General features: G+C 39.7%; 1 protein-coding gene across 23 annotated transcripts; it reads left to right on the forward strand.

The window, feature by feature from the left end:
- Positions 1 to 1485: 1485 nt before the first annotated feature.
- Positions 1486 to 25055, forward strand: LOC103698185 (telomere repeat-binding protein 2-like). Of its 23 annotated transcripts, none has more exons than XR_005507795.1 (7): positions 1486 to 1937; positions 5823 to 7493; positions 7667 to 12388; positions 20518 to 20619; positions 23989 to 24197; positions 24299 to 24368; positions 24743 to 25055. XR_005507795.1 is itself a non-coding variant. In XM_039117838.1 (4 exons), the coding sequence occupies exons 2-4, from the start codon at positions 24122 to 24124 to the stop codon at positions 24959 to 24961; spliced, it is 375 nt and encodes a 124-aa protein (XP_038973766.1). In that variant the 5' UTR covers positions 20275 to 20619; positions 23989 to 24121; the 3' UTR covers positions 24962 to 25023. The 23 variants fall into 23 exon arrangements, 6 of the variants coding, with proteins under 6 accessions (XP_038973766.1, XP_038973770.1, XP_038973768.1 ...); XR_005507800.1 differs by having other exon boundaries at positions 12112 to 12388; XR_005507802.1 differs by having other exon boundaries at positions 12340 to 12388.
- The last annotated feature ends 496 nt before the right edge of the window (positions 25056 to 25551 follow it).

Genomic DNA, 25551 nt, shown 5'->3' on the forward strand with positions numbered 1-25551 from the left:
CATTATTATTCTTATAGTCCATTGGCATTCGGAAAAGGAATATTTTATTGACCTAGGACAATTTGAATCGCCATACCCGAGGTTATTTTGGCTTGTATAATACAAACATATGATGACTTAATTCACTACCCAGAAAGTCAGCTGAGGTGAATAAATAGAACAGGTCCTACATAGTAAGATTCACCTCTCGTCAATCTTTCGCTCTCTAGGTCATCAGGGAGAAGTGAAAAAAAAAAAAGAAAGATCTTTCACTCTCTAAGCCTTGTCTACAAAGAGACACTGCTTCATTTCATCAATTAGAAAAAAGGAACATATCTGAGATTATACTTAGGAAACTTCGAATCTATATAATGAAAACTATTTCTTCTCATCATTATAACTGGCTAATTGACCATTAATGATCTGAACTTCTCTTCTTGCCTATCACTAATCAAGCATGCACCTAGTCCTCACAAATGATCAGGAGGCCCTGGAAAAAAGCCATAACTCTCTTAAAATCCTCTCTCCTTGTCTATATCATAATTTTCAGTATAAATGGAACATTTGTTTAGTATAATCATCTATAAACATCTAACGAAATAATCCACTTGCAACAGATTGTAGGCTCTGGTGATGCATGTTATAGTAGAACAAAGGAAGAAATCTTGGTCATGTAATTCGGATACATTTCAATTTACAATATGATCATCCAAATATCTACAATTTAGTAGTTTGGAGGGAGAGACGGAGAAAGAGAGAAGCGATAACTAGAATTTAAGCTTGGATCTTAAGAAATCAAATTTCATTGTAGACCATTGAAATTGTATATGTATATGTATGCACAGAGAGAGAGGTGGACTGGATCTGGTCAACCGGATTCCAAATCAGAATCGGTTAGTCCTGAATGGACAATAGGTGCCCAATACTGATAATTTAAGCTATTGGATATAATGTATTATCTCTAAACTGTTTATACACCAAAAATTATGTGATTAGAAGGCTCTAAGCCTATGCATCAAGTAGCCCAAGATGAACAATAGATTTAACACAAAATAAGTATATATATTTTTTGACCACTCGATTATAAGTTAGGAGTCTCATAATTTTTGATATGTAGGTAGTTTATAAATAGTAGATCAACATAATGACTCGGATCATGTATGTTGGGATCCTATCTTCTAACTAGTTAGGACCGGATATATTCTAGCCTACTTCATATAGATACACAAATATCTACATATGCATGTATATATACATATGTATGTGTATATGGATATATAGGGTTTTTTTTTGTGAATATCCTTTTAAATATTTGAATTTTGATGAATAGCTTTCCAAAATTGATATTGGTACGTATTTCCTCGTAAAACACTATTTTTTGCATGAATACTCCTATATATCAATTCTCCTAGTGCCATTAGTCAAAATAATATATATTTAAATTAAAACTTAATTAGAATTCTAAAATTATATTTTTATTCTTGAAGCAATTAATGAGTTAACGGGTCTTAGGAAATCCGACCTATCTATCTTGCACGCATGGTGGCTCTCTTCCACTCGCGATTAATCTATTCCCATGATCCCCGAAGCACCGCTATTTCCCTAGTCTCTCTCAATCATGATCCAACTCTTCCCTCGACTCGATTCCCGCCGTCGGCAACCTTCTCCCTCTCTTCCCTTCATCATCCGAGTCCCTTTCATTGCCGATCCCTTCCGTTCGTTGGAGATCTTCTCACTACTACCTACCCTCTGCCGGAGATCTCTTCGCCACTCTCTTCGCCTGGGATTTTCTTTTCTTGATGGGGAAGTAGAAAAAAGAATTGAGTTTTGATCGAGTCTTGCTGCTGCTTTCGAAAAGGAACAGAGAGTCAGCTTCTCTCCCTCGCTTGCTTCGTTACCTGTCTCAACGTTCCATCCCATATACGCAGACTGAATTTTTCACTTGCCGAGGTATTGAGGTAATAATCTCTGTTTTTATCTGCTTTTGGAGAGCGGTTTAGCACTCGGTTCTGGTTATCTTCTGGGGTTTGATGTCAAGGGATCTTGATTTGGAGCTTGTTAGCTGTTAAGTTGTTATCCCCATGTAGTAGTTTTGATGGCACGCCATCTGTTTGATAGATTGACTGTGAGGATTTGGAGCTTGTTATCTGTTAAGCTGTTATCCCTGTTTAGTAGTTTTGATGGCATGCCATCTGTTTGACAGTTTGACTGTGAGGATTTGGAGCTTGTTATCTGTTAAGCTGTTATCCCTGTTTAGTAGTTTTGATGGCACGCCATCTGTTTGACAGTTTGACTGCGAGGATTTGGAGCTTGTATGAACATGTGAATGTGATGTTATCCTCACTGTTTTTTATGAACCAAAAAGTAGAATGCTAGCTTTGGAGAAAGTAAAGAGCTTCATAGGTTCTGATGTTAGTTTTTCGTCATAATATAAATTGCTACGGCCACTCAGGCAATACTAATGCAGATCCAACAAGAAGGTCCTTGCTGATTGAGAAGCTAGTTAAAGCTCCCAAAGTTCCTAATTACTCTAGATTTCACTTAGAAAGTAGGACCTTAATCTTCATCCACACATTAGCAGCTTCAGCCATTATTTGATACTATGATTATTGTCATATATTCAATAGGTTCTGCAATTGCAGTTGAAACAATTCTTCTAGGTTATAGCAAAATAAATGTTCCAGTTTTGGTTTGTAGTTCTGACTTGCTTATCTTGTTTAGGTTTCTGTAAGGCCCAGTACTTTGTCATCTAAATTTGGATTGTGGTGCTCTGTTATTTATTAACTTCTAGTTATGAAAGCCTGTTATCATTTAATGACTTCGCATTTTGTTAATGAATCCTCTCATTTGTTAAGGTTCAAATATCATCAATATTGTAAGATTCTTATGTTGTACTTACAATCTGTTAAAGATTCTTCAAATGTCATCAATATTGTAAGGTTCAAACAATCTGTTAATTTCTTCTAGAGTGCTAGTCTGCTCTTTCTTTTAAAGAATATTATCCTTTCTATGTTACAGTTATAACGGGTTGTTGAATTTATTTATGCTTACTAGTTTTTGCTAGAAATGCCAGCTTTTTGAATAAGTTTTATCTTTACCATTTTTGAATAGTTTGGTATGATATATTGTTTGCTGTTAACTCAGTTAGTAAGAACTTACAATCCGAAGACATACATATTGATTTTGCTATAGATCAATTAAAATACCTTCTTTCTTATTTGAAAAGTTATAGAGAAAATGGATTCATGACTGCTTTGATTTCATCTAAAAAAATTGCAAATAAAATGAAAATAGAACCTACATTTCATGAAAAATGTGTGATCCATAGGAGAAAATAATTTGATGATCATAGTGATGATGGGACAGCAAGATCAGCTAAAGAATCTTTTAGAATTGATTTCTTTTTATATATAATAGATCAAGCTATTTCTTCAATTGAAAATAGGTTTGAACAATTCACCATATATCAAAACATTTTTGGTTTTTTTCTTGATTTTAAAGTTAAAATCTTTGAATGAAGAGAATTTGAAAAAGTGTTGTTTTAATCTTGAAAACTTTTTAAAGTATGGAGAATATTTTGATATTGATGGTCTTGATCAGTTTTTAGAGTTAAAAGTTTTTTTAAAAAATTTACGAACAGAAACTAGTACCCCTATTGATACTTTAAGTTATATAAAAAAAAGATTTTTTTCCAAATGCATGCATTGCTTATAGGATCTTGTTAACAATACTTGTAACAGTTGCTTCTGTTGAAAGAAGTTTTTCAAAATTAAAGTTGATAAAATCTTATTTGCGGTCAATTATGTCACAAGAAAGATTAAATGTATTAGCTATATTATCGATTGAAAATAATATTTTAATAAATCTTGAGTATAAAAGTTTGATTAGTAATTTTGCATCTCAAAAAGCTAGAAAAATTATTTTTAAATAAAATTTTAAAGTATTTTACACTTATTAAAAAATTATCATTTAAAAAAAAGGCCTCTCTTAGTGAGTTTGTCTTAGACCTCCAAATGCATTGGGCCGCCCCTGCGCATGATTACATTAGCCATCCCTGGCGCCGAAAGTAACTAGGATGCTAAAAGTTTGGTTTTGGATCGAGTTTTGCTAGAGCTGTCCTCGCCACCAGAACTCTCCTCGTCGTGGGAATTTGAGCCCTATCATCGCATCTCTTCTCTTCATGATTTGATCCATGGACATGATCGGCTGCCATGGTTCGCTGAATGCCAAGTAAAATAGCTGTTAGTTTCATGTCAAATACTTAAAGAAAAATATTTTAATGGCATATTACTGCAAGGGTTAGAGAAATAATAATCAATTGGTTTACCTCACTGATTACTCTAGCTGATGTTATTTCATTCCAAATTATATCGCTATGAAACCATTGAAGTCTCGCTTCGTGGTTTCTAACTGCATATTCTTATGTACACATATACCGATAATGTATGTACACATATACCGATAATGCATGTGTGACTTTATACACATACATACGCACACAACACTGAACTTCATATCTATTATTTGTTTAGATATATCATTTGCATGTTTGTTTGTGTACACATATGCATGTATATGTGTCCATACATACAGTTATATCGGTACATGTTCGTTTGTGTCAGTACATGTTCATTTATATGTGTTTGTTTATCTTTATGCTTGTTTTGAGTTTTGGATGTTATACATGTTTTGATTGGTATTTTGCTTAGAATGTGCCAAAATATTCTATCAATTTTATCTCTATTTTTTGTGTGGTTATGATTACGTGAACCGGTAAAAGCATTATTCTTCCATTTCTTTCATTTTGTTAGTGCAGTTTTGGTTGATAAACTTTGTCTCTTATAAGCTATATCATGAATGTTTACTTATTCCATGTACGGCTTCTTAAAATGAAGCAACCACTATTCAAATTGAAGGTGAAACTCGGAGGGTATTTTAAGAAGGTTAAGAATTTTGCATGGATGAAGAATCACTTTGGGAGACAAAAGAGCTAATTAGTTGATGTTGATTGTTATTGCTATAAGGACCTATGTGATGAGATAGTGCACACCTTCAATTTGAAGCTTGAAGAGACCATAAAGATTTGGTCTGTGGTTAGAAAATTTATCTCCTAAGTCTTACATGATACTAGAATAGCATAAATCAATGAGTTTGTTTGAGAAGTATAAGGATTTGAAAGAGTGCTTTTTATTTGTCATAAAAGATCCTAATATTATACAACTTTCTCAATCAACACTAGGCAGCCAAGACCAAATTAAAATGTGTAGAAATATTGCGCTGTAATAGGAGAGATTCGAGTGGATGACCAAAGGAAAAACTAAAGGCTTTTAAAAGTGAGCGTCTAGCTGCAATGGGGACTGATATCTTAGTTCTTGCTGTTAAGAATAATGGCTATGTTAATGATGAAACTATATTTCAAGAGGGGAAAGAATCAGATACCAAAATTAATGATTTTGAGAGTAGTTATCATTGTATTTGAAGTAGTGACTCTGATGGTGGTGATGATAATGATGATATCAGAGTATGAGAGAGAGAGAGACATATGAGATGGATAATGAGAATCCTAACATGTTAGTAGAACCAAACTGTGCAAATTAAGAACAGTTTAAGGTGACACTAAGTTAGTATGCTATATTGAATGAATTTACTGTAAGTGTTCTTAAAAAGTGAGCCAGGTAAAATGACAGTAAGTTGTAAAGATGAAGCTTGTAATTGGAGACTCTATGCTTCTCTATTATGTAATGGTCATACATTTCAGGTATTAGGATATATCAATCTTTTGCGTTATAGTGCTTATCGATAATGTTGCATGGATTAATATGTTGCTACATTTGTCTGTGTAGGTCAAAAAATTGAAGGAGCCTCATACATGCTCATCTGTGAACAAGTGTGGCAACAAGATAGCTACATAATTTTGGATACGTGACAAGATGATTGATTGGACAAGAAAAGAGGGTGACCTGTAACCTATTAAAATAGGAAGGAGATTGTTACAGTTCCATCATCTTAAGCTTCTATATCATAGAGTTTGGTGAGGAAAGGAGCTTGCATTGTCCATGATTCATGGAATTGGGTAGATTTGTTGAGAGAATGGAGGATTTTATGGAAGAGCTTTTGAGAAGAAACCGAGGTAGTCTGCTAAAGCTAAAGTTAGATGTGGTTGGTGACAAGCATTACTTACACCACTTCTTTATTTCTTTTGGGGCTTGTAGTACGGGCTTCTTAGCCGGCTGTAGATCTTTTGTAGGCCTGAATGGTTACCACTTGAACAGAAAGTTCCGAAGTATGATGATGGCTACTATAGCACTTGATGGAAATAATAGTTTATTTCCAGTTGCCTTTGGTATTGTAGAATCTAAAAATGGTGATAGCTAGACTTGGTTTTTTAGATGTACTTAAAGAATCAATTGAAACTCTAGAAGATCTAATACTTATGTTAGATTGACAAAAAAGACTAGAAGAAGCAGTGAAATATATATACCCCGAAGTAGAACATAAAAAATGCATGAGGCACCTGCATCAAAACTTCCAAACAAAGTTCTTATGATAGTGGTTTAAAATCAAGGTATAGAAGGCTGCAAAGACATTCACAAAAGGTCAACATGATAATATCATGGATCAAATTAAGTAGGCTAGCTTGGAGGTATTCAAGTACCTTAGTGCTGAAAATATTAGTTTATGGAGAAGATCTCAATTTGGCATCACAACTAAGTGCCCGCACATAATGAACAACCTTTCATAGTCATTCAATGCTTGGATTTCTGAGGTTAGATATAGACCAGTTTTTGATTCATTCGATGTTGTAAAGAAAAAAATTATGGTGAAGAAGGAAACTAGAAGGAGAATGGTTGCCCACTGGAAGGAAAATTTAATTCCTATGCTAATGAAGTATATAAGAGAAATTAGCCTTAACTTAGTTATTTATGATGTCTATAGAACTAGTGATTCAAAGTAGAAATTGTGAGTACCCATATGGGTGTGTGTTTAGTCCCACATCGGTTATGCACTAGGTAGATCTTGGTATTTATATAAGACCTAATGGATGAAAGTTGATATTGGATACAAGGTGTTGCCTTCGAAGCTCTACCTAAAAAAGAACTAATGTGAATACACCAAAGATGCACAAATGTAAGCATTGTGGTGAGCTTAGGCATCATATAAAGACTTGTAAAAATCTAGTAGTGGATAAATCTCAAGTTTTAGTATCCTTATTTTTTGCACCAAAGAAGCCTAGGAGTAAAAATCTAGTAGTGGATAAATCTCAAGTTTTAGTATCCTTATCTTTTGCACCAAAGAAGCCTAGGAGGTAACACATAGCACTAATCTGACTTAATGATGTTTATCCTATATCAATTGCTTATCACCGAAATATTGCGGCTTAAGGGAAATGGCTCAAGAAGAAGAGTGTCAACCATAGGAGATACATATGCAATGTTCATAGCACCAAGAGGGGGAAAAAAGCAAAGGAAGACCTTGCAAGCAAGCTAGAAGAATGGAAACTATTGATGGAGATGGTAATTCCTACCCACAATCTTGATTTGTATATGACTAGATATACCTATTCTCAACTTTGCACTTTATTTGCTTTCATGTTATTAGGATCACTGTTATAATTGTTATTAAACATAATTTGTTGGTTGATATAGAGTTAAATCTCATTCTTAGTTTTTTTTTTCCCTAATTGTAGATTTGATCTCATGTTTTGCTAGAGTAGCGGAGATTATGTTGGATCTTGATTTGATTTAGTTCTAGAATGGCAATTTGTTCTGTTCTACAATGATGAAGTCATGGTTCAGGAAGTTCTTTTGATTGAAGAAATGTGAATAATTTTTTCCTATGTATTTTTGCATTATGTGGATAAGGAAACAATATTTTCTTGCAATGAAGTTAAACTTCTCATGCTTTTGGTTGTTATGTATGAGCTGCAATTCTAATTAAGCAGCAATTCTAATTAATCAAGTAATTTCAGATCTTGCCTAGCTGAAAATTATTTATCAGCAAGTTCTTTAATGTTCAACTGGTGTAAAATGCTATAGCACCTGCTCACATTTTGAATGGAATATACAAAACCACCCTCAAATCCAAGATTTCTTCCTCAAGTCCAACTCCAACAGAATGTTGACCTGTCAAAAATGTCGACCAGAAGGGAGAGCTCGAAAATGCTACTGATTGACTTTGAAGGTCTTAGAAGGTTGGCGCTCATGACTGCTGGAAGGAAGTGCAGATGTCACATGGTGAAAGAATATACAAACTGCTGTTGTACCAAAAAAAAAAAAAAGAATATACAAACCCGACTCGCCATGATATTTCCCTTACACTGGCCGATTACAGGCCTTCTGAATTTATATCTAGTATTAGATCACGTAACTCCGGGGACACAGAAACAAGTACAAGTTCCAACATGCTATATGCAAGCTGCTTAATACATTCAGTAGACTACAGATGCAATATGTTTCCATAGATTAGAAAACAGTTTTATCTTTGATTCACATTAAATCAAACATGCCATTGTTTTTAGATGAGCTGACCTGGAAAAAGTAATACATATCCTTTGTACAACGCCTGTATTGACTCCCAAACCAAAATATCAGATGAGACTCTGATATTGTCTGTCTAAAAATAGCTCTAGCACTCATTGTGTTAACGCTGTAGTCTTGCAATGGCATCTTCAAAAGTTCCTCTGTTTGTTGTGGTTCTGTCCATTCAAAACATGCATGGAAACAAAAGAATGACTTGGCTGTGGGAATTGCAAACCAGGTAACGTGGATAGTGTTTAATCTTTTTCTTTCATTTTGTTGGTTTTTGGGCTTCTGATCGGTTATGTACGAAAACTAGGTACCATATGCTTACAGGAATGCAGATATAGAACAGGATCAATGCCTAAAAACTATTAGGACCGTGCAGATAGGTCAGATCAGAAAATGTATGATGCCTATTATGCGCTAACTAAGAAACACTTTAACCGATAGAAAAATCATATTTACCCACATTCAGAATCTGTACACGAACACTATCTCACCAAGTATAATTTTCCTAACATCACTTGTTCTACAAGCTGCTTCAAGCTACAGCGCGAAATAGCTCAGTCTGGTCGCCTAGGCCAGAGAACCTGCTTTGAGTAAAAGCAATTATAAATAAAATTCAGGACAACTTATTATTTTCCAAGGATATAATGAAACTTCAGAGAAATTTAGATGATATCGGCATATAGCAAACTTTCATGTTTCCTCCAATGATTCACTAGTGAACTTTCACCACTAAGTGATTTTCTTTTTCTCCTCCAAGTAGGCAGACTGCACAAGTTATATAATTACCCAAAAGGACATGATAAAACACATTTAAGAAAAGTGGAGAAATGCAAAAATGGACTCATGGTAAGGAAAAGGCAAAGTTGACTTTCATTTCTTCATTACCATGCATGGAAAACCCAGTCATAAACAATTACAGAATTGATTACATTAAAATAGATTTTGTTTTCTGCGTGAATACCCTTCTAAATGTTGTGCCAACCTAAATGCTTTGGATTACTATTGTAATTGGAACTCTTTGGGTTTTAAGACTCCACCCTTTGTCAACTCCACTTTTTGACAAATTTTCAAATATATCCTGACTTCCCATTCCTTGTAACTCTACATCTATTCTTTTTTTCCCTTTTTTTTCCTACATCCACAAGAATCCCCCAGCTAGAGCCATCAAATCTAGATTGTGCCCTAATTTTTGTCTTTTTCCAAATACAGGAGATACTCTCCATTTCTTTTTATTTTTATTTGTTTTCTTTTTATTTAATTGGTGTTTGTTGACCTCATATGTGCATTGTACATGCACTGAAGTCTCGTTCAAAATCATTGAAACTCATGTTTAAAGGTTTTAGAACTTCCTATTATATTCATTGAGTAGTCATAGGATAGAGAATTCAATGGATTAATGTATTATTAGATTTCATTTATTATTTCAATGTATACAATCTTCTTAATTTGGATCCATGTTGTTTATACGCCATCTCAGCAATCTAGCTAGCAGCTGAGAGCAAACGCCATATGGATCAGGTTTGATGGAACCAAAGTAGATGAGGGTCATGTACTCTTACTAAACTGGGTAATAGTTCAGCTGCGATATATTTCATTAAGTGAGAAGGCACGGGCTGAAAAAGAAGGGTTTGGTCATGGTATTGATAAGTATGACGAGAACTCAAGACTTGGTCATAATTAACCATAATACATTAGAGTAGATTGAGGCGATTGAAGTGGTCTCAGAGATACTCCCAAGTACAAGAATTCATAGGTCATAATAAAAGAGATGGCCAATATAAGCTATGTCAGGATAAGTAAGACCGATGAGATTATTGGTCTAACAGTTGATGCAGGGCACACTACAGTAAAAGGGGGAAACGCCGACGCTTAAATGCCGACGCTATTGAAAAGCGTCGGTAAATTCTTCTCCCGCGCTAAATTTTACCGACGCTTTTAGGGAGTGTGGGAAAATTGAGGGATTAGACGACGCTTAAAAGCGTCGTCGTAGACTGAAGCCAAACGACGCTTTAAAGCGTCGTTGTTGATGGCCTAAGACGACGCGTATATGCGTGGTTAATCCAAACGGTAAAACGACGCTTATAAGCATCGCCGAAGGCACCTTAAGACCCACCGTCCCGCAGACTTGCCCTAGCTACTCCCGAGCCCCCTTTTTCTCCTCCTCTCCGGCGCTGAAGCCACCGAACCCAGCGGCCTTCGTCTTCCTCCTCTCGGCGTTGCCTTAGCCCCCATCTTCCTCCTCTCCGGTGCGGATCGTCCGACTCCTACCTCCTCCTCCTCCCTCCTCTCCGGCGTCGACCGACCGACCCCAACCCGCTCCGCCCTCCCGAGGTAGTTTTCTTCTCCTCCCTCCTCTCCCTCCTTCTCGCTTGTTCTGCTCCCCACCGTTTCTGTTCAACCGTTTCCCTCCCGCTTTCGGCAAGTAAAACGCTAGCCCTCGTGTTCCGTTCCTTCCACCGTCTCTCCCTCTTCAGTCCCACTCGTCGTGACCTCTCTCTCTCTCGGCTTCCATCTTTCTTCGCGAAATCCCTAAGAGAATTTTTAGGGTTTCGTTGCGCCCGATCCGGGCCGGCGTATGAGGAGGGGCTTCCATCCCGATCACCGCCCGGGGCGGCCGCCATTCCGGCCGGTGCTGGGCCACTTCGCTAGGGAATGCCCTAACGTGAAGTGAGATCTACCGTTGCTAATCCTTCCATCCTTTTTCGGCCTTTTAATTTTGATCTTTTTCCCATCTAATATATGTGTTCTTGGTTGCTGATGATGGGGTTTATCCTTTTTTTTTACATTTCTTTCTTTAAAAATGGATTCTGGAAATGGTTTTCGTTTCTCGTGTTTTGCTTTGGTTTCAATAGATTGTGGCTTATATTGGGCTTTTGTGCTGAGCTTCGAGGGAAAACAGAAATCAAATGGTCTATGTATACACTCTTTGAGGGTCTATCTCTTACACCCCTCTCTCTCTCTCTTCTCCGCGACCCACATATGCCTTCTGTTTGATTGTTTTGTTTCGTGTAGTTTGATCTTTGGTGTATTAGTTCTTCGTAATCTTTCTGGTATTTTGTTTTTGTGGCTATTAATTAATCAGTTATGTTCTTGTTTTTTTTTTTGTCTATTTTGGGGTAAATTTTGCGCAGTAAGAATTCCCCTTATTTTTTTTGTTCAAGTGAAGTGGATTGTTTTATGCGTGCCTTCTGTCTGATAGTTGTGATGAGATTGGCTCAAGTTTAGGATATTTTTTTAATGGAAATACGTAGTTAGTTGATTACATGCATATGCTGAAGGTGATGCCTTGCTTTGATTGTGGCTTGTGTCTTTGTGTTCTGCTACCTTTTCATGAAGTGCTATTATTTTTTAATATGGAAAGTTGGGGCATGGTGTTCTTTTGGGTCACTTGTCGACATGAGTGCTGTAAACCTGAGTACTGTTAAGTTGGCTGTGGGAGAATTCTCTGAAGCCAAACATAATTGATATCAGTCGTGGATGCCTTTTATGCTAGTATTCTCTGTTCTTCAGTTTATTTACTTGTTCTTCTTCCTGTTGGGAAAGATAAAATCCTTTTGAAGTTTATTGTATTGTTTTTATTGACCACATCATTTGAGCACTACAGGAAAATTGGGAAAAGGCGACCCTTTTTTGCCGACGCTATCCACAAGCGTCGGGAAAAAATACCCCAGGCGTCACATATCCTCACGCTTCAAAGAAGCGTCGGTGGCTACATGTGTATAAAGCATTTCTGTTGTCCCACCTACACATGTGAAAATTTATGTGTATAAATTGGATATATATACATGTGTTTGCATGCATTTATGTTCATAACTCACATGGATGCTCTCAGATAAGCATATAGAGGTGCCATGGATCAGGAAATCACCATATATTGAAAGGTATGCTTAACTGTTCATGTTGATATGATTTTGTCTTGTACAACTCTATTCAGATGAAAATTGAGATTGCTCAAAAATTCAGCCGGTGTCCATCTAATTGTATATAATCATTCCTTTTGTTCTCCCAAAGTTTATTCTGCTTATTAGGTTTATCCCAAGTTTAGAAGCACATATAAATGTATCTAATATCATCTATCATGGAAGAAGCCAATGGTATGGGTAGTTCTATATACACCCCCCCTATTGCTCAGGACACCCCCCAAAAACCAAAAAAAAAATACCCAAACTAACCTTTAGTGTAATTACCATATTGCCCTTGAGATTTTCTCATACACCCCCCCTTCCTCCTCCTCCGTTTCGTTTTGAAAAGAAAAAAAAAACCCCCCCTCAAACCCCCTTTAAACCCCTCGATCCATTTACATCGTTTAGGCGATCTTTGAAGGAGATTTAAGCCCCATTCGAAGCAAGGACAAGCAACTAGTGATTTGGGACGAAGAATCGGCCGCAAAGGTACGTGTTCCACCTTGTTTCGAAATTTTTTTTTTCACGGTTCGTGCTCCGTTCGGCACTGGATCGCCGAACAAAAGGCTTCTGTTCGGCTGAACAGTGCCGAACAGAAGCCTTCTGTTCGGCAACCCTCAACCGAACAGAAGCCTTCTGTTCGGCTGCACGGTGCCGAACAGAAGCCTTCTGTTCGGCTGCACGGTGCCGAACAGAAGGGTTCTGTCCGGCTCTGTGCAGCCGAACAGAAGCCTTCTGTTCGGCACTGTGCAGCCGAACAGAAGGCTTCTGGTGCCAAATCGCGTGCCGTGCTGAATTTTGTGCCGAACAGATCCTCTGATTCATTAATTCTTGGTGATAAATTATTTTATATGTAGGGCTATGCTACAACCGAATCGAGTATAATTGGATCAGAATTTGTACTGGATTACACAAGCGAATTTACAACTTACGAGGTATTATAATGTATTGTGCAATTTTGTATTAGTTTAGCGAGCTATTTTTACAACTGTGTACTTATATAAATTGTTTAATGTATAGATCTTCAAGAGTAGAGAGGACTTGTGTAATTGGTGTCGTGAAGCTGGGAGGCGAAATGGTTTTGTTGTTGTAATCAAATCATCTGATGCAGGTACCATTTCTAAGAAACCCAGAATTACGTTAGGTTGTGAGAGGGGTGGGACGTACCGAACCAAAAAAGAAAAGCGAATAAAGACTGCCTGTGGGACAAAGAAGTGTGGATGCCCTTTTGCATTAAGAGGAAAGAAATTGGATACTGCGGATGATTGGATATTACTGGTCGTATGTGGAGTGCACAATCATCCCGCTACAGAGAATCTGGAGGGGCACTCATATGCAGGGAGATTATCTGAGCAGGAGACGGAATTGTTAGTGGATATGTCGAAGAGTTTGGTTCGTCCAAAGGACATATTATCCACATTGAAGGAAAGAGATGCCCTCAATGTTACGACTATCAAGACTATCTACAATGTACGTCAACGGTTTAAGATTGCAGAGAAAGCCGGGAGGTCTGAAATGCAACATCTATTAGGTAAATTATCAGAGGCTAAATATATTGAGTGGCATAGGAATTGTACTAATACGGATGTTGTGCATGACTTATTTTGGGCACACCCTGGCAGCATTGATTTGTTCCGTGCATTTCCCCGTGTGTTGATAATGGATTGCACGTACAAGACGAATAGGTATCGTCTTCCGCTCTTAGAGATTGTGGGGGTGACATCTACTGACATGACATTTTCAGTTGCTTTTGTATACTTAAATTCTGAGGGGGAAGAAAGCTATACTTGGGCATTAGAGAGATTGCGCAGTGTCATAGCTGATGATGTTTTGCCTGAGTTGATTGTTACAGATAGAGACTTGGCTTTGATGAATGCAATTCATAGAGTATTTCCTACTGCTAGACATTTATTATGTAGATGGCATATTAGTAGGAATGTTTTGGCCAAGTGTAAAAAATTTTTCGAATTGAAGGAGAAATGGGATAAATTTATTATGAGTTGGAATGTACTAGTGCTGTCCTCCACGGAAGACGAGTATAATGATCGCTGGAGTGCACTGCAGAGAGAGTTCGGTACCTATCCAGATGCACTACAGTATGTGTCAGATACTTGGCTGAGCAAATACAAGGAAAGATTTGTTGCGGCGTGGACGGATACATGCAGGCACTACGGAAATGTGACGACAAATAGGTATCACAAATAAAGACTCATTTAATTTTAATTTGCCTCAATTGTTATATCTAACTTTCATTTGTTTACTAGGGTCGAGAGTGCACATGCAAAGCTCAAAAAGCAGCTTGGATCAAGCCAAGGAAGTTTCGAGTCATCTTGGACTAGAATACATGGATTGATTGAGTTGCAGCACAGCTCCGTTAAAGCCTCATTGGAGAAGAGTTTATTGGTAGTGCAGCACAACTTCAAGCCAGCTGAATTCAAAGAGTTGCGAGGTTTCATATCTATAAGTGCGTTAAATCATGTCCTCGCCCAATCGAAACGAGCCAATTCAGTTGGGTTTGATGATTCAAATTGTGGGTGCGCTATTCGACGCACACATGGTATACCATGTGCTCACCAGATTGCGCGGTACAGGGTGGAAGGTCGGCCCATTCCTCTCGACTGCATAGATCCTCATTGGAGGAAACTTGATATTCTGCCTACCCCCCCCCCGTGCAGCCAATTCAGTTGAGTTGTGATGCAGAGTTAGATTTGATTGCGCTACGATTCAAGAAGTTAGATGGGGCTTCTCAATTGCAGATGATCAAGAAGTTACGAGAGATTGCAAGTCCAGATAGTACACCTCTTTTAGAGCCTGCAAAACGGAAGACCGGTTCACGTGGGCGCGCTTCAATGAAGGTTGATACGTCTACTCGACGTGACCCGTCTGCGTTTGAGTTGGTTCTATCTGGACAGGATAGTTATTCACCTGGTGTTGAGAAAGTTACCATCCGCAATCCATCTACTCAGATTCAAAAGAGGCGGCCCAAGCAAAAGGTAAGTACCAAATATTTATTTCCTTACAATAGGTATCACAACGTCTATGGGACGGTCCGTGCCGTGCCGGTATGTCATGTGCCGATACGGGACATGTCGGGACGTGCCGTGCCGAGATGTGCCGATACGGGACATGTCGGGACGTGCCGTGCCGAGATGTGCCGATACGGGACATGTCGGGACGTGCCGTGCCGAGATGTGCCGATACGGGACATGTCGGGACGTGCCGTGCCGAGATGTGCCGATACGGGATGTGCCGTGCCGAGATGTGCCGATACGGGACATGTCGGGACGTGCCGTGCCGAGATGTGCCGATACGGGACATGTCGGGACGTGCCGTGCCGAGATGTGCCGATACGGGATGTGCCGTGCCGAGATGTGCCGATACGGAATGTGCCGTGCCGAGATGTGCCGATACGGGACATGTCGGTACGTGCCGTGCCGAGATGTGCCGATACGGGACATGTCGGGACGTGCCGTGCCGTGCCGGTACGGGATGTGCTGAGACGGATAACTATTTGGATATTTCTGCCATTGTTACATATTTTCTATCATTTGATATTATTTGCAGGTTTTTCGTACTAGAGCCCAGTCACATACGCCCATTATCTATATTGATGCTATTCCTTCTGCCTTGAGACCATACATCCAGCATATCAAGGATGTAAAAGCTGATGGGAATTGCGGATTTAGGGCAATAGCTGACTTACTGGGATTTGGAGAAGATGACTGGGTGCGTGTTAGGAAGGATTTATTGCAAGAGTTGCAATGTCATTCGGACCACTATCGCACATTATATGGTGTGGAAGGGACGATTGCTGAGATCACTCATGCATTATCATATTATGATGATTGTCCACCATATGACAGATGGATGACTATGCCGGACATGGGTCATCTTATAGCATCCTACTATAATGTTGTCCTATACCATCTCTCGTTGCAACAATGTCTGACCTTCCTACCTCTCCGTTCTGTGCCAGTACCTCTTCTATCCCACAAAGATATCGCTATCGGATTCGTAAATGGAAATCATTTTGTTGAGGTACTACGTTCACAACACTTGCGAATATTTAATTTTGCTTATTTAATTTTGCTTATTTATAATTTTGTAGCTATTAATATTTTCTTATTTCTAATTTTGAAGGTGTTCTTGTTGCCGGGACATCCCGTTCCGCCAGTAGCGACCAACTGGCGAAAATATCATCTTCCTTGTGCTACCGGATGGGAAAATTCATATGAAGCACGGATTCAACAGTTCAAAGAGAGCATCTCACCTAATGTTATAATTAGCGAGACAGTAGAGTTAGATTGATTATTTATATATGTACAATTTTTGAAAGTTGTAAATTTTTTTGGGCTCTTAGAGTCATGTACTGTGAAACTCCATCATCAGCTGGGAATACATATGACGACTGTTGTTTCCGTTGAGATTTCAGATGTAAACAGAAACATACTTAAGAGCTGGTGGGAGCAAACAAATCAAACAGGGGAACTAATAGACCTTTCTGATGTACAAGAACTTAACGGTGACAAGCTTGAGCAGATGATTAACACATTTGTTGGAAAAGAGGGCTCTGTGATGTTCTTGGTTAAGAGGTTAATCGGCTGCCCTCTCCTTGCAAGGCCAGGTCTTGCCACTGGCACCCTCTTAGGCTTTGCTGCCTTTTTTGGAGGGGAACTTTGTCCAGGGTCAGCTTTGATTGGAACAACATTTGGAGGTACCTCAGGGGGAGGTGGAGGCAGAACATCAGTCGTATCAGATTCAGGGTCAAACCCCCCACGGGACTCCATCTCCTCAGGGGGAGGTGGAGGCAAGACAGTAGAGTTAGATTGATTGTTTATATATGTACAATTTTTGAAAGTTGTAAATTTTTTTGGCCTCTTAGAGTCATGTACTGTGAAACTCCATCATCAATATAAATCAAAAAATATCTGTCTTCGCATTGTTAGATTGATTGTTATGTGCACTGTTATATTTGTGTAAAATAGAACGGGCCAGGCTTTACAAAGATTACACGTAAATGTACCAAAAATATATATTTTTTATTAATATCAAAGGCTTTACAAAGATTACAAAGGCTCCATCATCAATCCCTATGACGCCATCGTCGACGCGTGTACTGCTGTACGTCCGAATGAGAGGGTCCTGGATCCGAATGAGAGGGTGCTGTACTCGGGCCAGGCTCATCACCCAGAAGTACCTGATGCATCTGAGAAATAGCTCATATAGGTGCCCGGCACCTAGTGACGTAGCCTCTGAGGGACCCATCCGTACAATGTCGGTACTGATACCGAGTGCAGCTGCATTACGCCGCCGGTGCATGTCAGCATCATCATGACCTCCCCTAGCTCCAGAATGAGTACTCGAGCGCAGATGAGGAGGCTGAACTGCAACGTGCGTGATACGGAGATACCACTCCATGTATCCCGGTACGCTGTCTGATGGCCGGGTAACTGGGTGGCTCCTGCTCGCCTGGCTCAGCACGTGGTCCTCCCACCGCTCCCAAAGCTGATCCATATAGGAGTAATGTATCCGGTACGAGCCTGCTGTGGAACCTCTGTTGGCTCGCGTAGGGGCTAGTGGCGCTCGAGGGATGGTCTGAATACGACCAAACTGTCTAAGAACCCTTTCTGGATGATAGGGTTCTACGATATCAAGGCACTTGATGGAGCCACTAAAAAATGCGACGGGTATATATGGGCGATCTCCCCGAAGCCGATGATGGGGATCCCAAATAACCTGCAAAACAAAAGGTCCATTTCAGTTTTATACTATATCGCATATTAAAAGTACTGACAAACACAAGCAAATGGTAATATGATACGTACCTCATCGATGCTCAAAAGGTCCAATGACTCACGTAGAACCACTAAATGGTCCATTGTGGTACGGGATGGAGTACCGGGCATCCAGCGGTGCACGCGGGGACTGGCATCAGTATACTCGAGCGACGGGTGAGGACTGAGTGCTGGAAAATGCTCATAAATCCATGCCTGCAGAAGCGTCATATAACCACTGATCTGTCTCACTGATGACCTCGACGCAATCCCCAACTGCCGATACAAATATGCTAAGGCAGCTGTACCCCAGGCATATGTGCTCACCCTATCCAGATCCCGCAGTAAACACAGATACGCTATAGGCACCCTGGTCCCACTCTTATCAGCAAAGGAGTGTGCAGCCTAACAAAAATAACAAATAGGCTCGTGCTGCACACTCTATCCTCTGCTGCCTGTCTCTATCAGATACAGAGTGAAACTGAGTCCTCAGCCACTCCATCCTCACAGACTGACCGCGCGATGACAGTACCTCCTGACGCGCGTCTCCAGCTGACACCCCCAACAACTCCACAAGTAGCTCCTCAGCATCCCGATCACTCATCCTCTCAGGAGAAACTGATACTGAGGAACCTGCGACAGGAATCCCTAAAATGGCGGATACATCATCCAACGTGATAGTGATCTCGCCAAATGGTATATGGAAGGTGTTCGTTTCGGGCTGCCATCTCTCTACGAAGCCCGAAATCAGAATCTTATCGATGAATCGATAAGAGCACTGTACTAACTCTACGAGGCCCGACTGCCTCAATAGTGCTCTGAACCTGGTATTTGGTTGGTTTGAAGACCACCACTTCCATTCACCAACCTTGGCAGTATGGTTCATGCACTTTAGTGGAGCTCGTTCCTGTAATATAAATGTATAATTACTACTACTTTATAAAACATCAATAAACAAAATATAATGCTATAACAAATAAACAATACCTGTTGCCTCCAGATGGAAGCTGCTATATGCGTCCTGAAACTGATCAGGACGGACTCATCCTCTGGACCTCCTGGACATGGTCCAACGGACTCATCGTCTTCGCCCCTAGCGGGCATATCATCATGCTTTGACTCAGGAGAGTCCGATGGCATATGAGCAGGCTCGGGAGAAGCAATCCTAGCACGACGTCTCCTAGCTGACGCCGTAGGTCTAACTCTGGCGGGACGGGGATCCATGTCTGAAAATATAGAAATTCAATGTTAGGCTATATCAAAGAAAATAATTCAATTGCATACATAAATGTTCGGCACAAAATTCAGCACGGCACGCGATTTGGCACCAGAAGCCTTCTGTTCGGCTGCACAGTGCCGAACAGAAGGCTTCTGTTCGGCTGCACAGAGCCGAACAGAAGGCTTCTGTTCGGCTGCACGGTGCCGGACAGAACCCTTCTGTTCGGCACTGTGCAGCCGAACAGAAGCCGAACAGAAGGCTTCTGTTCGGCACCGTGCAGCCGAACAGAAGCCTTCTGTTCGGTTGAGGGTTGCCGAACAGAGGGCTTCTGTTCGGCACTGTTCAGCCGAACAGAAGGGTTCTGTTCGGCGATCCAGTGCCGAACGGAGCACTGGAGGCGGGGGGGGGGGGAGCTACCTCGAGGTGGTCGTGGAGGCGCCGGCGAGGTGCTCGTTGCTCGGGAGATGGCCGGGGAGGTGGTTCCGGGAGAAGCCGGCGAGGTGGTCGGAGATCGGGAGAATGCCGGCGACGAGAGGGAGAAGGGGGAACGGGGGGGTTTTGGGCGTTGGCGAGGTGCACTGCACCGACCGGCGACGAGAGGGAGAAGGGGGAGACGGAGGGGGTTTGGCCGCCGGCGAGGTGCTTGAGGCTGGTTTTTTGGGCGGAAGGGTTACGGGTGTTTTGGAGGGGAAGAGCGGGGTGGGGGGGGGGGGTTTGGGGGGTGTAGAGAGCAATTTAGGTGAGGGGGTGGGGAGGGTGGGGGGTAATTTAGGTATTTTTAATTTTTTAGGGGTGTCCTTAGCAAATGGGGGGGTGTAGAGAGTATTTAATTTTTTTTTAATTTTTGGGGGGTGTCCTGAGCAATAGGGGGGGTGTATATAGAACCTGGATGAATTTACTTGGTGTTAATTGTCTCTATCTGTATTAGTTCCTTTTTGACAGCCAATCCTTCCCATTAGGAAACAAGATGGAAATCTTGAACTCTTGATTGAATCTTGGGTGAAAATATTTTGTATTTTAATCTCGTTTATAATTTAGATAGTCTGCTAATTAATTATTTAGTTGTGGATTCTGTTGAATAGAAGCTACTGCTGACTTGTTATTCTTCTGCTCAGATTGGTAGATGAGCTTGTTCTTTTGTGCAAAGAATCTGCAGTAAGAAAGAGCCGTGAAGTTATCCGCAATCACATTTTACAATTACTGTTGTTGATTCAGAAGTAAGAAAAAAATGCCCTATTTATTAATTATTTCATTTTACAAAGCATTTCTTTATACATTTACTTTATACACATGTGAAAATTTACTTGGGTTCTCATGCTCCAAGTAAATTTCTTGGGTTCTCCTGCTCCAATATACATTTATGACATGACACAAGAAAAGAATATGATATGGCACAAGAAGCCCACTTGTGCCTTTCCCTTCAAAGCAACTGCATTTAATGATATGCATTTAACGAGCAGAAATATCAATGGTCCTGGGTTCTTAAAAGATAAATTCATAAAAGAAAAAAAAAAACACTTGACAGGAAGTATACATCATATGCTAATGCCATCACCAAAGCATGAAGTAACAGAGGACGCTTGGTTAATTTATTAATTTATTTTTTTTTAGGAGGTACTCCTTGTCATTTGCTGTCTAATGTTTTTAAGGGAATGCAATGAAATCTAGTATGATAAGGCTCTAAAGATCAATATAACTGAAAGAAGTACAAGGAATGCAACTTCAATGAAAGCAGATACAGATATGATGCTCCATTTCAAGGGATAGCTATAAATTCTTCCACTAAACTCATTTTAATTTCATTGGACCAATCAAACAAAACAACAGAGAAGTAGACAACGATGAGTTGTACCGAATTATAGATGTGATTATATGCATTTTGGAAATTATGTAACCAGCACATGCATTAGAGAGTCGTAGTTAAGGCAGTAGAGCATTCAGAAAGTTGAGTACAAAATGTTGGGTAATAAAGTTGATCCAATCAAATGAGTGTGGTAAGGATATTAAAGCTCAAGGTAATGCATGGTGAGAAGAAAAGGTTACAATGGTAGTGGGTGTATGATTGCAATAGTTGAGGACAAATGGAGAACAATTTATTGAAATGGTAAATGCATGCAGAATTAAAAAAAAAGGTGGTCCTTATATATGAGTGAACCTTAACCTCATGTCAAAGGGCTAGAAACTAAAATTTGGCAGTCTAGGATAACATTACTTATGTGTATTCTATTATCATATTCCGAGTTCTGCTTTTTCCCACAAGTTCAGTTACCATGAAATTGCAGAAAATTAAACTATAGAACAAATCTAAAGCCAAAGTTCTTTTAGCTATCAACCAAAACCCTTTCACACTTAAATACCTTTACTGCAAAGATTCAAGAAGCCAATAGAATTAGAGCAATCAACCACCTATCCTTGTATGACTTTTGAATGTTCTGTTGTTAGAATCAAAAAATAAGGAAAAAACAAAAGGGAGACGATTCTTTTTTGTGCATTCCAGGTAACAATATACCTCGAGGGAGACGATTTAGAGATATGGAGTTCCAACATTCTCAAGTGGGATCTACTTCTGAGCAGTCCCTGCAGTCCCAGCAGCCATGTGAGCACCAGCAGCACGAGTCAGGATCTCAGCACGAGCCTCCTGCTGATTGTCCGGAGGATGAGCTCCGGATCCAGGGTAATTCGATTTAAAGTTCATATTTTATGTTCATATTTGTCTTCAACTTTTTAAGACTTTTTAATTTTAATAGATGGACAAGGGACGGTGAGGACGAGACGGGGACCCACTCAAGCAAAGGATGTGTGGAAGCTTCCTCCGGGTGAGAAGATCATCATCCGATGCAACGAATTAGGGCAGCCCATCAATAGAGCTGGAAGTCTACTATCAAGCTTTTTAGGATCGGTTACACGCAAGGGTCAGCTGTGTCCACTCAACTATACGAAGTGGAATGACATGCTTCCTTCGTATAAGGTTGAGCTTCTTAGACTTATACAGGTAATGAATTGAATTTATTCTTTTTAATTCGACACCTCCTGTATATTAATTTGCTTAGTATCATAATTTTATTTTAGATGTTTAATATTATTATAACATTCTGAATCTTGTTGTAGGATAAGTTTGTACTCCCTCCAGAGAGCCATGATTGGGTGCTAAAGTCCCTCAATCGCAAATGGAAAGAATATAAAGCAAAATTGAAGACGGACTTCAAGCGCGAGGGTATGACAGAGGAGGAGGTTGCTCGTGTGACTCCTCCTGATGTATACCCTCAGCAGTGGAGGGAGCTTGTTCACTACTGGTTTTCTGAAAGAGGACAGGTCACGTATATTGTTTCAATATTTTATATTATCTTTATTATTAATATAGATTGCAAATATATACATTGAATCATATTATACTGTGTGCTTTTATTTTGGCAGACATATTCTAATATTGGCAGAGCTGCACGAGCATCTCAAGCAGTTCCTCATACTTCAGGCTCGAAGAGTTATGCGAGACGTAGAAATGAATTCGTAAGTTCTTTTGAAACTATTTGAAATTTTACTAACATATAGCACGTATCATAATATATAGTTTGCCAATATACTTTCCGTATGTGTAGATAGTAGAGCATGGAAGGGAGCCTGGTGAGGTAGAGTTTTATAAGATGACCCACACTCACCAAGATGGCAGCTTTGTCCGGGACGAGTCGAGAGATATAGTTGTATGTATTCATTTTTGCTTTGTTCAGAATATTTTTTTAAAAAAATTTAAATTTTTTTAAATATTAATGTGACATTTTTTTTGAGAGATATATAGGAAAGAGCTACAACTCTTATTTCAGAGCGTGTCGGGGAGTCATCATCATCCGATGCGGCCAGTCGCGTCGAGGCTCAGGTCTATACCGAATTAATGGGCCCAGAACGTTATGGTCGAGTGAGGGGTTATGGTGTTGGAGTTACCCCCACTCAGTTGTCTGCAGTGAGCCGATATACCCAAGATGCTAGACAAGGTAGTAGCACTGCAGAGGTTTGTAGTCTGAAGGCAGAGATGGCACAGATAAAGCAGTCATATGAGACAAGGATAGAGGAGATGAGTCAGAGTCATAGGACCGATATGGAGGAGTTGAAGCAGAGCCAAGAGTTGAAGATACAATCTTTGCAAGATCAGCTTGACCATATTTCATCCTTTTTGCAGAGATTTGCTCCTCCGGTACATAACTAAATCTATTTGAATATTTTATGTAATTATAATGTATTCTTGTATGAGCGTGATGACTTTCGTATTTTTAGTTTCTAAAATATTTTTTTTTGTAGGTTGATGATACTTCATCTACTCGTAGAGATGATGATGCCGACCCTTGATACATATTGTAGATTGTGTACGTAGGAATTTGACTTGTATGTTTTTAAAATTTTGGAGATTCCTTTGATTAATCTTGTATGATGATCATGAGATCTTTTTTGAGCAACATGATAAGTAGAATCTATCAAAACCTATGTGCCTTCTTCCGCTTTCCTTCATTGTTAGAATGGAATGCAACATCCATTCATTTGCTTTTCTAATTAATTGCTGTGAGTTCATTTTGAATCATATTTTATTCTATGAGCAGGTCACTTGACAGCTAGGAGTGATGTCTACAGCTTCGGGGTTGTCCTTCTTGAGCTCTTAACAGGACGCCGGTCTGTGGACAAGATATTCTATATTTTCTGATTGTATCAATCTTTTTTCTGAATGGAACAGGCATGGAGGCAGGGCTTATGCTTTGTGATTGCCAGCTTGTCCCAGGATCACTACAGATTGGCATTTATGGACGACTTTGTACGTACGGATCACTTGATACCATTTTCAAATTATTGATCATATTGTTTCTTGATGCAAGGTTCTGAGGTGTACTGTCCTTTTCTTTCAATGAAACTTAGCATCAAGTCCTTCAAGGTGCCAGAACTTTTTGTTGAGATTCCTCAAAATGCTACTATTGGTTCCTTGAAGGTACATGATCCCCTAATATCTTTTTATTTCATGTTCTGCTTTGTTACCAACATTATGCACATTCTTTATTTTATCTGTTCCATTTGGTACAGACCAAAGCCTTTGGAATCTCGCATTGACAGGATTTTTATATTTTTATTGTATTAAGCTGCCTGTATTAATGCAATAGAAATCGATAACCCGATAATCTTATAATTGTTTTACTATAGCTGACAGGTTATCATGTGAATTTGTGAATGTTACGTTCGTGGAGATTACTTAATGTTTTATGACTCTTAAAACCCTACTTCCTCAAGGCTCATTGTAGTTTTGCAGCACACACTTTCTATTATTATATAATCTAACCCAATAAATGGTAATTTTTGTTGTTGCAGTCGCAAGAATTCTTTCAATATCTTTTAGAATGTTTAATGACAATACTCGCCCGAGCAAGGAGCGGAGCAGAGCAGAGCTTAAGAAGACTCCGGTCTGTGGACAAGACTCGCCCGAGCAAGGAGCAGAGCTTGGTTGACTGGGCTCGCCCCAAGCTTAATGACAATATTGTAGAGATGATGATGCCGACCCTTGATACATATTGTAGATTGTGTACGTAGGAATTTGACTTGTATGTTTTTAGAATGTTTTTGAAGTACAATGTAATCAAATATGATAATATGAATGTAATCAAAGTTCTTGTTTGTGACTCGTATTTTGTTATATATGTGATTCAGTGTATTTGTTTCTATTGTTTTGTTAGAATTTAATGTACACAGAGTACTTAAAAATTACTTTCATAAAAATTTTTTTTTTAAAAAAAAATTAATGCCGACGCTTATAAGCGTCGGGAAAAGCAACCGGAACGTAAAGTATTGGCACGCCTTTAACGACGCTTATAAGCGTCGGCGTCTTAGGAAACGAACGACGCTTAAAAGCGTCGGCATAGACCGGTTAAACCCGACCCACGCCCAACCGGAACGTAAACTGGCACGTCTTTAATGACGCTTTTAAGCGTCGGCCTAACCAACCGTTATCGCCGACGCTTATAAGCGTCGGCGGAACGACGCTTAAAAGCGTCGGCAAAGACCGACGACGCTTTTTTAACGCGTCGGGTTAAACCCGACCCACGCCCACCTGCCCGACGTCTGACCCACGCTTTGTGAAGCGTGGGCTAGGAATTCGCCGACGCTTATAAGCGTCGGTAGAG

The sequence above is a fragment of the Phoenix dactylifera genome, unplaced genomic scaffold, assembly GCF_009389715.1.
Source record: "Phoenix dactylifera cultivar Barhee BC4 unplaced genomic scaffold, palm_55x_up_171113_PBpolish2nd_filt_p 000281F, whole genome shotgun sequence".
Lineage (NCBI taxonomy): Eukaryota > Viridiplantae > Streptophyta > Magnoliopsida > Arecales > Arecaceae > Phoenix > Phoenix dactylifera.

Excerpts from the sequence above, each read along its gene's own strand:
- LOC103698185 (XM_039117837.1), top strand. The coding sequence starts at position 23,427 with ATGGCACAGATAAAGCAGTCATATGAGACAAGGATAGAGGAGATGAGT. Across the intron at positions 23,589-24,119 it reads TGCAGAGATTTGCTCCTCCG|GCATGGAGGCAGGGCTTATG; the intron begins GTACATAACTAA and ends TGAATGGAACAG. Across the intron at positions 24,198-24,742 it reads TGGCATTTATGGACGACTTT|TCGCAAGAATTCTTTCAATA; the intron begins GTACGTACGGAT and ends TTGTTGTTGCAG.